General features: G+C 50.0%; 1 protein-coding gene across 1 annotated transcript in view; it reads left to right on the top strand.

The window, feature by feature from the left end:
* Window positions 1–2,043: 2,043 nt before the first annotated feature.
* The window catches only part of ESRRB (estrogen related receptor beta), a 105,676-nt gene continuing 95,072 nt past the window's right edge, over window positions 2,044–12,647 (top strand). Inside the window, exon 1 of the mRNA XM_068560340.1 lies at window positions 2,044–2,093. Within this exon, the coding sequence (XP_068416441.1) occupies window positions 2,044–2,093 (50 nt within the window). The remainder of the gene's footprint in view (window positions 2,094–12,647) is intronic.

Below are 12,647 nucleotides of genomic sequence, written 5' to 3'. Positions count from 1 at the left end.
AAGGTTCTGGCGTGATCTGGAAGGTGGGGCGTTCTAGGTGGCAGGGGCAGAGCCTGAGGGGGACACGGCATGGGCTGAGGAGAGGTGGGGAGACACACAGGAGCCTGTCATCTGGGGCTTGCCTTGTAGACCGCAGGGAAGGACTGGGGCCTTTTTCCTGATTGCAACAAATTGCAAAGGAGACTTTGGGTGTGCATTTTACAGTGCACTCCCTGGCTGCTGTGGCTTGGAGAGTGGATTTCCAGGGGCCAGAAAGGATGCAGAGAAACCAGTCACTGAGGTCTTGGCAAGAGGTGGTGGTTGTGTCTCTGCACCTCTCTTTCCGTCTCCAATGTAACCACATACCTATGTGATTAAAACAATCCGGGCTGCTAGGGGTTCTGCTGACAGAGTCGACATCTTCATCCATCTCTCTGTGAGATATCTGCCAGCGCCCCGAGCCTGGAGAATCCCATGCGTTCCTCCACTTCAGCACATAGGAAAAACCTCAGCTTTGTTTCCCAGCCTGCACAAGCTTCCATTTATCCAAGTCAAGTATCATCTGCTGTCTTGCTGCCCATTCCCCAGCCCCTCCTGAGTGGCCAGCCCCTCCTGGGGTTGCTCACAACCCTCCTGCTTTTATTCCTGAAGTGCTTGGACACTGCCTGAAGTTACACTCCATTTAGACATTATTTTGGTGATAAAATGAAGTTTTCCCCCCTACTGCTCATTGTCTTTTGTAGAATATAGGAGAATAAGGTGGTGGTCTCTCCTGAGGGCTTTTTCCCCCTCTTTAAATAATTCTATACCTATCCTCTCCCCACACTCATTTGAATCATCAAATTGATCATCCCTGTGGCTGGCACATCTCAAAAGATGACAAGCCCCAGAAGAAGGATTGGGGCTCGACTTAAAGCTGGCTTTGGTACAGTGGCAGCCCATAACATTCAGGTTCATGGAGGGAGAAGCAGACAGGGATTGCAGGTGTGTTTGTAGCTGGGGATTCAGGTGTGTATGTTGAAGTGTCTACTTGTGCCTCGAAGTGGATGTGGCAGGTAAGTTGGTTGTTTTAACCACAACTGTGTTTTTCTAAGCAGACAGGAATTTATTTGCTCGTGTCTGTGTCCCGGGTACGTTTCTGAGAGTTGCCAGTGAGCATCATTTTATACCTCTAGAGAGCGTCTTATAGAAGCGTGCCCTGCGTCTCGCCATATGAGAGCCTTACAGAACCCACTGGCCCAGGTGATGAGAGCTGGGAAGGGAATCAGTTTCTATCCTGTTCTCTCTTGCTGGGCCTCACCTGCTGGCCTGACCCTTTGCACTTCTGTGCACCAAACACCGGGTTTGAGGCTATGAATTTCTAAGGCGCTGGCCTCTTCTCCTTGATATGAGGGAGGAGAAATGTGACTCATTTTTAATTTGTAAAACAGACCCCTTCCAAAAGGCTGAGAGGTGAGTTTGCTAAACCTGCCAGTTAAAAGATAGGATGGGGGGGTGAGAGGATATACAAGGGGCATATCTTTCAACCCCCCAAACCCACCAGCCAGTTGGACAATTTTTTTTTTTTTTCTTTAATGGCGAGAGGACAGGCCTTGCGGCTCTACAGCACAATCCTGCTACTCCTCAGGAGGTGGGGACCTCGCGAGCATCTGATTCCATTGAAGTCTCTCTGGCTCACCCCCCTCCTCCCACCCCAGCTCGAGTCTGTCACTTTAAGTCCAGCCCCTGAGAGATAGCCAATAGGAGCCAAACCATACATCAGTCTCCCAGCCTTAAAGCTACAGTAGGGTTAGTGGGCTCCCAAGTCTCTGGTGCCCGAGCCTCCTCCACGGCTTCCCATCCCCTCTGCCCGCTCGGAGTGTGTGCATCAGTGGGAGCGCTGGGCTGGGCGCGCAAAGCTCTCTGCCTCCCTCTCGCCCCACCACGGTGCTTCCTCCCACTCTGCCTTCTCCCGCTCACCGTGTCCCTGCCCGGACTCGCACCTCGCCGGTGCCCTTCACTCGCTCTTCCGCGTGATTTCCCCGCCGCCTTTCTCTACCAACTGGGAATGCTATAAGGGGACTGATGGACGTGTCAGAACTCTGCATCCCGGACCCCCTCGGCTACCACAACCAGTAGGTCCTCTGCTTCTCCGTCTGTGTCTGTCCTTCTGTCTGGCTGTCTCTGTCCTGGGTGTCGCAGTTCTTCTTCTAGGCATTCTTGAAGTGGCAGGGACCCCGGGGGCACTTGGGGGAGGTTGGAAGGGGAAAAACACCCACTTCCTGGGTTTCCTTCTGGGGATAAACCCGACTCTAACTTTTCCCTCACCCCCTCTTACAAACCCTCACTTTTAGGTAAGAGCGGAGCTTTCTCATTCACTCTTTCTCTCAGATCTTCCCCGCGGGGAGAAGATATTTGAGTTTCTGTGGGATGGGGAGGCAAGCCTAGAACAGGTGCGGGATGTCGCAAGTATGCCCTGTCCCATCCTGGAAAGCCTCCCTGCGAGCCCTTTGACTTTAATGTTTATTTCCATACTGGGGACCAGAAACGATCCCGGCAAGGGGACGAAATCGAACGTGCCGCGCAGGTTTGGAAACTGTGGGCGGCCAGCGCCGTCTCGCCCCGCAGTCCCAGTGGGGCGCCCCGAGGGCGCGCACGCGGCGCGGTGGACTCAAGCCACCCAAGGGGTGCGGGCGGCGCGGCCCGGGCAGACTGCGCCCCGCACGCCCTGCGAGGGGAGCCCGCATCCCGCTGGGAGTGGGGACAGTCGGCTCGGCGCAGCGGCGGAGGCAAAGTTGGTTCGCGGCTTTAGGAGAGGCTGCGCGCTGCGAAACAGACTGGCGTGATTTCCGTGCCCCGGGGCGGCTTAGCGCTCGCCTCCCTGGAACCCGGGGTGGTCTGAGCGGCGTGCGCGTGGGTGACGGCGGGGGCTGCAGGAAGCGACTCGCAGTAACCGCGGGTCCCCGAGCTTGGGCAGCGTGCCGAGCGCGCAGAGTGAGGAAGCGGAGAACTGATTCCCTGAACTGTGGGAGGCTGCCCCGCGCGGCCAGCCTGGGCTCTCCGGGGTCCTGCCCCGGCCACCCGCGGTTTCCCACCCAGGGCCCTCCGCGGTCGTCGTCCCACCTGCCCGGGTACCCGCCCTGGTCTCCCCGCGGGCGCTACGCGTGCCGCCGCGCTCCGGGCTGGTGTCCCGGCGTCGGGGTGTGAGCGCGTGCAGAGTGGTCCCTCGGAAGGCTTCAAACAATAATACAATGAAAACTCTAGGTTCTCGCGGAACTGTTTAACTTCTTCCTCTTCTTCCTCCTCTTTTTTTTTCTGAAGCAAACAGAACTACCAAAGTCAGTTCTCGTTCCGCCATCCTTTCATTTTTGTACCACCCCTTCCTCCCAAGAACCGCGACATCCCTAAAACAATACTCTGGATAACGTGGGGTCCCAGGAAGTGTGATTACGTCCCCCTCGCTGCACAGAATACCTCCACCCCAGGCGGACCACGCGTGATAGAGGAGGCAACTTCACAGCAGCATCTCCTGGGGGTGACGGACTGTCCAGCCTCCACGCTGACCTTTTTGCATGTAGTTTTGGGATTTCCCTCGGCAGAGGGTCCTTTAGGTGCCGCCAGAATTTAGAGTGTCAGAAGAAGGCGATTGCGTTGGGAGATGAGGGGAATCTTTAATTATAATGGATTCAGATTTCCATCAGTTTGAAAAGTGGCTTTTCATTCTCTTTAAAGGTTACACTGACCCCAGCTTGCGTGGCTGGTGGGGGTGGAGTGGGGGGTGGTTTCACACGGTGGTACTCCTTCCGTAAGGGAGTGGGAGCCCCGAAAGGAACCTCCCGCGTAGGCGAAGCTGTGAACAATGTATGATGTTTGTGGGGCATTTCCTCACGTAAAACTACCAAGTACGACAAATATTGGATATTTAAATTATTTAGGTCACTCTCTCCAGAGGTGCCTTCTTTAGTTGAGCTTGAAATATCTATGTATTTGTCCCTGGCTCAAGTCACAGTCAATAAATATGAGATTTCCTATGGGGAAGTACATCTTTTGATTATGTTGACCAAGAAAGCAAGGAGAGATGGGGGATTTAGCAGCTGGGTAATTCATCGAGTTGACGGCAACCCTGGCTTGAGTTTGAGGAGAAATATGGGCAAAGAAGGAATGTCGGGGAAGCGGCAAAGGGGAGAGAGGGAGCTGAGGTCCTGGGTGTCTGGGAAGGGTTTGAAGTGGAAATCAGTTATAAAGTAAGCCTGAGAGTGGTTTGGACTCCCTAGCCTTCTTGGGATCTTTGCAAGGAATTAGCTTCTCATCCCATGGGGCAGAGGAAAAGCCAGAAACATGCCTGCTTTTTCTACGGAGGAGCTAAGCATCCCTGTGAGATACTGTTTCTCAGAGCCCAGGACCTGCTGGGCAGCAGCCGAAGCATTAGTGAGCCGGCCCCATATACAGGTGTGTGCCTCCTGGCGCGGGTTTACCTCTGCTGTAGTTACAGGGGTCCAAAATTTCCAAGGACGAGCTTGTGGAGGTCAGAGGCTGGTTTGGGGGGAGGCATCTTTCTGACCTCAGCCCCGGTGCTTCACAAGCAGCTTTAGAGCCACTGGTAGCAAAGTAACAAGACCGAGGACTGCATTCTTTGGTTTGTTGGAAGGACCGTAGAATGAATCCATTCATTACGGTGCCTATGTTTCTTGGGGAACATATACAAGAGTGGGTTCGAGTGCTCTGTACACACGGTTTCTACCTATTTGGCTTAGCTGATATCCCTGGACTGGAAAAAACCCAAGGGTGCAGGGACCACAGTCCAGCGAGAAAGAACTCCCCATACTTCCTTCTCACCTGCTGATATACAGAGAGCATTTTTTTAGTGCTTTAGTGTTATTTTCACTTTCCAGGTGAGAAATTAACACACACACACACACACACACACACACACACAGATATACCCGGACCTTCGTACCTTTCTCTCCTTCATATTCATTTTCCTGTAGCCAATCCTGTAGGTGACTCCATTACCAGTTCTAATCAATATTTTATGTTCATATATAATCAGCCAGAGTGGGAGGGAGTGTGCTGGCCTGTGTGGGCTTGTGTACAAATGCGTCGGGGACGGACCTGATGGAGACCCTCGGCATAAAATCCAGGGAGCAGGGGGCGCTGCGTCACCCAGCGTCCGATGACCACTTTGCTGATGTTAAAGAAACAGAGAACAAACTGTCCTGAAGGTAAAATATGTGGGTTCACACGTAGGAAAAATGCCACATGGTAATTCAGAATCAGTGACCCAGAGAAAAACAAAGGGGGAAATTAATTTTTAATGGTACATGTAAAAATAAATCAGAGTGAGGACATTAGTCTTGGTTTTCTGAGGGAGGGGCTCCAGGAAATAAACTTTTATGTGCCTGCCACACTTCTGGAGGTGTGGACTGCCATGGAAGAGGGTGGGCTCGTTCAGGCCTGAGGGTGATAAACTAGGAAGAAACAGTGGGTCAACGCAGAGGGCCCCAGTCCCTGGTAAGGCCCTTTCCAGCTCAGTGAGGTCTTGACATCAACTGGAAATTTCCTCTCGGAGCTTATTTCCCCAACTCCATTTTACAAACAGTCCTCGATTTTACCAATAATTGGGACATATAAAAATATGTTTCTTAAAAAAATATATATGAAGAAACAAACTGACCCACCAAACAAGAACCTTTTCATTCTATTGATTTGGAGTAATCAATACCTATTCCATTTAGTCTGAGAGAGGAGGGACAGAGGGGACTTTCGGGGAAAGCTCTGTGAGGAAAGTGGCTGTGATAGAGATTTCATGTCACAACGCTGCCTTCTCAGAGTGAACCCCCCCCCCCCCCCGGCCCTAGCCCAGGGGGCCTTTGTGACTTTGTCCTGTGTGCTTGATCCGTATTCCTGATAATGGGACATTTTGCCAAATGGTTTTTATTTAAGATAATCTATACTCATTGAAAGTTTGTCACCTTCCTCAGTGCTCTGCAAAATGCCTAGTTTCTTTTGAGCAGTTGGAACTGGGAAGCTCCGTACAAGTCTGGCAGCCCCAAAAAAGAGGGGTGGGTTGTGAGAGAGACATTGCGGGCGCGTTTGCCTGGCGGGTGGGCGATGGAGCTGGCTGTGTGAAAGAACAGGATTCAAAAGGAAATCAAGTTCAGTTCGGAAGACAGCCGAACAGTTAGATAAGAGGCGGGATGCTTCTGACACGGTTCTGCAGTGCTGTTCCCTAGAACTTGTCTTCCCAGATGCTTTAAGTGGTTTCCTCAATATGATTAAGATTATTCGTGGTTCTAATTTAAGGGGAAGGAATAGCAGATACTTAGACAGTAATCCACTCCTTCAAAGTAAAGTCCAGCCCACACCCTGAACACCCCAGGCTGGTGCCTTTCCACATCTACCAGCCATCATCTGGCTCTGTCCCTTTTCTCTCTGCAAGCAAGGCCCTCCCAGTCTCTTCCAGCTTGACCAGGAGGTCTGCCCAGAATTAGTCAGGACTCCTCACAGCTCTGCTGGGAGCTTCTGTCTTGGGATCGGGTGGCTTTTGGCTGAATGATCCCATGGGGGACCCCAGCATGGCTTGAGGGCTGAGCCTCTGATGTCCTCCGCAGTGGCCGTGGTTCCCAGAGGGTGTGTGGGCCCAGGAGGGGGCTGCTAGTAGAGGGTCCACAGACCATGCCAGGAATCCTGGAAGGGCTCAACTTGGGGATGCTGGAACCAGACAAATGTGAGCCCACCTCCCGCCCTTGAGGCCATTTGCTAATTTCTAGGGATAAATCAAAGGTCTTTTTAGCGCTGTAAGTGCTGGTGACCCCTGACTGGGTTTCATCTCTGGTGAGCGTCCCCTCTCTCAGTCCCATCAGCCTCAGACCTCCGGGGAAGGGTCACATGCATGGTCATTCCTCGGAGGAGGGGCCCATAGGCTTCTGCTGGCCCCGGTGTCCCGCGTGGCTGGGGTGGCCTGCGGCAGGATCACATCCCGGCTGGTATGGCCAGGTCCCTGCGCAGGGAGGTTGCGGTGTTTATAATTGCAAATGTAATTAGCAGACCAGCTCTGGGGGCACTGGGATGCTCAACTTCTCTGCACATCACAGTGACCCCTGTGCTGGCTGGCCGGCAGATTAACCCTCCCCGGGCCAGCCTGCCCCCCCCCCCCGACCCCGCCTCTGGTGAGGCCGCTGACCTTTCACTGATAATGGCAGGGCTGTCCCGGGGGAGGGATGGCAGGGCCAGACCCCTTCCTCGGAGAGGTTGTCAGGGCAATGCCTGGGAGAGGTCAGTCGTTGAGGGCGTAGTTTTTCCCTAGGCCACTGGGCATGTAACCCTTACCACTAGTGACAGTGTGACCCTGCGTGGCAGGCTGCCCTGGGGCATTTCCTCGTGCGCTTCCTGGGCCAAGCTGGAAGGAGGTCACCGGAAGACTTTGGGTGCGTGCTGGTCTGTGGCTCTGGGTGCCTTGTTGGGGAAAGCAGGGCTCTGGAGGGGGCATCCTGTGACTTCGGAGGAGTGCTCTGCTCAGCGGGCAGAGGGGAGTGAATGCCTGCTGGCTCCCAGGTTCTGCGGGGCTGCCCCCACTCCGGATGTGGCAGGGGGAGGCACGCCAGAGGACAGCGTGGGCTCAATTTGTCCCAGGGAGCAGAGACCCCCAAGCAAGCGTCCAACAAAAAACACTGACAAACCAGACGAGTGGGAAACTTGGAGCCGCCTGGTCCCCAGCCCCAGCCCCTCCAGTGAGTGTACTGGTCTCTGCCCACCTAGAGGGCCTTTCTGTACCGATCAGGATTAGAACAGAAAGGATTTTTAATAGCACCTTTAGTTATAAGCATTGGCTCAAGAAAGTGTCAAGCCCTTTCTTGTTGCCGTCAACACCCTTGATATAGAGAATATCTCTGAACCCCGAAGCATCAAGAGCCGCATCTGTTCCTAGGAGAGTGTGTGTGTGTGTATACGGGTGTGAGAGTGTGCTATGGTGGGGCTCCCCTTTCAGATGGGCGTCACGGGGGCGACGGGCTCTGCTATTTAAACACAGCCCGGCCACCCTGCCTTTTACCCCTTGCCTAGACTGAGGTCAGGCTGTGGCCACATTCCCGTGAGGGGCTGCTGAGCCTTGAGGTTTTTCCGTGGTGTGAGAGGGAGCACGGAGAGACCCGAGGGCTGGCTGTCCCTGCGGCCAGAGGAGTTCAGTCTTTCTTTAGAGGCTTTCTTGAGTTTTCTGGGCCTGGGTAGGGCTGGCAGACCCCAGAGAGGGTGAGCAGGCCGTACTGCCCTTCTCCAGCGGAACAGATGGCCACGCTCAAAGGAGCCTTGGGAGTTCTGCCCCAGGTCCCCGACTAACCCTTCTCTCCCTGGATATGGCCATTGACAGTCTATCGCTAAAAAGGTCAAATGTGTTCTTAAATCAAGGAAAATCAGACTGGTTTTAATCTGCCCATGGGACGTTCAGTATGGAATTGGACAAGATGGGGGAAAAATCTATTGGCAAAATGTCTTAAATTCAGAGTTGTGTGTGCTTGGGTTAAAATAAGCCCCAAGCAAAAGTTTTCCTGGGGGTTACAGACATAATTTTTTTCATCTTCATTTTGCCATGCTTTTTAACCTATACACATCGTAGTCCCGAAGAAGTTTTTTTCCCCTTCTTTTCCTCTCTCTCTCCCTTCCCCCCTCTCTCTCCCTCTCTCTCTCTTTAAATTTCTGTCCTCTGTTCCTTAGGACTTTAAAATATTCTATTCAATATTGTCATTCGGTGTCCCCGGGATTGAGCCTTTTCTGGGAATGGTTTTCTGGATAATGTTATTTTGTTTCTCAATGTCATTTCATCCAGAGGTCAAAAGGCAGTTAAACAAACTCCAACAAGGTTTTGTTTTTATCTTCTTGTTTCAAATGTGATCAATTTTCATTTAAAACTGTATCAGAATCCTCTCCTGCCAATTACAGCAGCAGTCAGCCTCACACGCCTGACCATCCGTGTTTACTGAAACACTACATTAAAATTGCACAGATGTGAAGTGCCCAATTAGAGTCAAGCTTTTCTATCTAGGAAGCCATGAGTTTCAGAACCCCAAATGCTAAGTGTTATCTTAACTTGGCTCTTTATTTTTTTTAATTGCTTGAATTAACTTGAATTCATAAATTTGGTTTTTTTTCTTCTTATTGTTATAAAATTCTTAAAGTATTATATTTACTTAGATTTACGCTTTCGGTATTTTCACCTGGGTTGTAAGTTCAAACAGACACCCGGCAAAAGGTTTTTGAGCATCGCTGGTCTTTTCGTGTGTTCTTGGTTTCCGGAGGGCAAAGAACAAGGAAATACAGTCGTAAGGAAATGCTCTGGGGGAGGGTGGAGAATGCGAAGGGTGATGTTTCAGATGAAATTCTCTCATGTCTTACAATTTAACATTTTCCTTTGTCTTCACTTATTTTTTCCCCTCTATTTTCATCCCAACTTGCTCTAGTTTGCCTTTGTCCTTTCATCCCTCTTTGGTTTTATCTGTTTTGGAGGAAGGAGTGTAGGGTGTGTGCATCTGTGTGTGTGTCTACCTGAGCGTGTGTGCATGTGTGTGTGTCTGAGTGTGAGGGTGTGTTGGAGCCATTCTGAGCTGCTGAGCGCGATTAGTCGAGAGAAGTCCCAAAGCAGACTGGCTATTTTGGGCCACCCTGTTCCAATTCAGCCATCAAGGCCTTGACCCACTGTCAATGGCCTGCTCGCTTTTGGTGGGGACACCAAAGAGGGTAAAAACCTCACGTTCCAGGTTGGCTGTCTGTTACCTGAGGAGGTGCGGGTGAGAGGGTGTCAGGACGCACCAAACTTTATTCGAAGCCAATTTTTCCGTCTCTCTGCTCTCTTATCTCACTTCCTAGCACTTTGAGCTCTAGTTTGGGATCCTGGTGTTGCTGAGTGAATGAGCTAGTGTATGCTTTTGTTTTTGCCTTCCTAATCGATCGGCAGAAAACATTCCCTTTTGATGGTGAGACATCTCTTCAGCACGCATGCAGAGTGCAGTATTTATCCTTTTCCTTTTAGCCTCACTCTTTGTCATTTGTCCCTTGGGTGTGTTGACATTGTCTACCTAAGCAGTCAGGCTAACAAGCTTTGGCAGAAAGAACACCGCTTTCACAGAAATAATAGCAAGAATGTGATGGTTGTAATAATTATAACAGTAATAACAGCTTTCAGCTTTTTCTTCCCCAAAAGCGCAAAGCAATTCTCATAACCAGTTTCCTCATAGTAACTGGATGAGGGTTGCTGTGTCTTGCCTCTGAACATAAATGTTTTTCTGCAAACATAACTTGCACAGACTTCAGGTTTGCATGTCTGAATTCATCCAAGAGCAAAAGATGCCTGGTGTCTGAAATTTGAACAGACTGGTGAAGTCTGTTCACCAGTCTAGCCACACAGTCCCACTCAGAAGTGCTAGGTGTGTTGCCTTTGAACTGGGAAGGGAGAAATGTTTCTTGTAAAGGACACTGTGTCGGGTCTGTCCCTCCTGTCACAAGCACCTGAGGTCCATGCCAGGCTCTGCCTCTCCACGCCCCCAACGTTCCTTGGTTCCTCTGGCTGCAATCTCAGGAGAAGTTTGCAGACCAAAGGCACACAGAGGACAAGGGGGGTTATGACTTGGCACATGTGAATAGCTGGGAAAAGAGCTGGGTGAAGAGAGAGGCAAAGTCACCTCACCACCCTTGATCGCCTTCTTGGCCATTCAGCGTCTCCCAGGGCTGCCGTCCCTGTTCCTGGGTACCTCAACCTGTTCTCTGGAGGCAAAAATTAGAGGGAGGGCACCAGGGAGCCGCCCCCTCTGGATCCCTGAGACCCCTCTTGTGACTTTTCATGCCGATACCCAGGCCTGGACCTGCTCAACTGCAAACTGCTCATCTGTGCATTACTTTTGAAATTGGTGCTGCCTTTGTTATTTCCTCTCTCACCACCACCCCCCTTTTTTTGTATGTGTGACTTGGAAATAGGAGACAGCCTAATATACCAGCCTAATATACCAGCCTAACATAACATACCAAGGTCCCACGACTGTATTTTTTATCTACTTCAATATTCTCACTCATGTTCTTGCTCAATTTTTCCCCCCAAAATACCCAACAACCTAAATTTTTGGGTTATTAATTGATTATTATCTGATTTAACAAACAAAACATCCTACCCCACAAGGAATCCCAGCAAGGACCTGGCTGTGTTGCTGAGGCTGCGATCTGCTTTTTTCCCCCTCAATTGGTGAGAAACGTTATAGCTTCAATTCCCTTGTTGGACCCGGAGTAAAAAATTAATTCATGAATAATAAAAACCAATCAGTCTTGTTGAGTTAAGAAGGATTAGGAGAAAGGGTGTTTTTTCTTACAGAGAACATTTGGAATCTGCGTGTCATTGTCACCGAGTGTTCGGGGTGGCTTGAGCGTGCCTTTATTCACGGCAAATGAGCTGTTTATTATCCCGAAGTGTAACACGTCTTCCTCAGTTGTAAGGCCAACTTACTGAAGATTGTTACGGGTTTCCCAACCAGTTCTCTCCCACGATCCCATACCGCAAGTCAGTGATCATTCATTGAAATTAAGACAGTTTCCTGTGTAAGTGGCACATAACCAAAGAGCAACAGACCCGGCATTGCATTATGAATAAGCCAGTTTGTTGATGGAATGGAGTCTGACTCTCGATTTCCCTCCCCTTTCTTTCCCTGGGAAGTAATTGACCGGAAATTTACATGCCTTTGCAAGAAGTAGAGAAATTAGACTTCTAGATACTCTTTTTAGTTTCCAGAATACTATCTTCTTTCCAGGGTTATTGTGAAGATTAAACAGAGGTAATTCACAAGTGTCAGGCACATAGTGGGTGTACATTAAATGTTTGATGTTCTTATTAATTTTTTGATGTTATCTTATTGGAAGTTACTTTTCATTCCTTTGATATAACCTCACAATGAAAGTCCTTCCTACTCAGCAGTGAGATTGGGGTGCTTGAACTGATTACTTTGTTTAATGCGATCAATGTGGCTTGGGTTTCCATATGTAACACAAGGGGATTACAGAGGGAATTATGATTTGGGGCCGAGGTGATGAATAGGAAATTTCCTCTGAATGAATCCCTATATCCTTGGACCATGGGTAGAGTTGCCCAATAAAATACAGGACACTCAGTTACATTTGGATTTTAGATAAGCAACAAATAATTTTTTAGTATAAGTATGTCCCATGTGATATTTGCTAAATCTGGCAACCCTACCATGGGTGTTTTTCTTAAATTGGTCTGATTAAAAAACACATTTCCCTTATCTTTTCTACTTTTGACAAAGCCCCAAAGAAAGATTATGTGTAGTTTTTTCAAATTGTTTTTTAAATGACTATCTTTAACTTTTTGCCAATATTAACTTGTTAGGTTGGCCATGTCCTTAGAAGTTAGTGCGTACAAGTGATTTCTGTCGTCCAGATATATTGATAGAGTTGCAATCAGGTAAACAGATCTGCCGAATGAGGTCTCCTAGCGTAGCACCCAGAGCTACTGAATTTTGCCTTAGGGAGAAACAGGGTAAGCAGAGTCTTTTCGGGAACCTGCCTCTGCATGATGTTTCCCTGACAAGCAGGTTGAGGGGCTGGATTGTTAGAACCTGACACCCCAGCAATTGGAAGCTACCCTTGCTGCACCTTGCAGGCCAAAGCAGCGGCCTCTCCCTGCCTTCCTACACAAG

The sequence above is a fragment of the Eschrichtius robustus genome, chromosome 1, assembly GCF_028021215.1.
Source record: "Eschrichtius robustus isolate mEscRob2 chromosome 1, mEscRob2.pri, whole genome shotgun sequence".
NCBI classification, from domain to species: domain Eukaryota; kingdom Metazoa; phylum Chordata; class Mammalia; order Artiodactyla; family Eschrichtiidae; genus Eschrichtius; species Eschrichtius robustus.
Note: the sequence above shows the minus strand (reverse complement) of the source record. Positions and strands in the feature narration are given on the sequence as shown.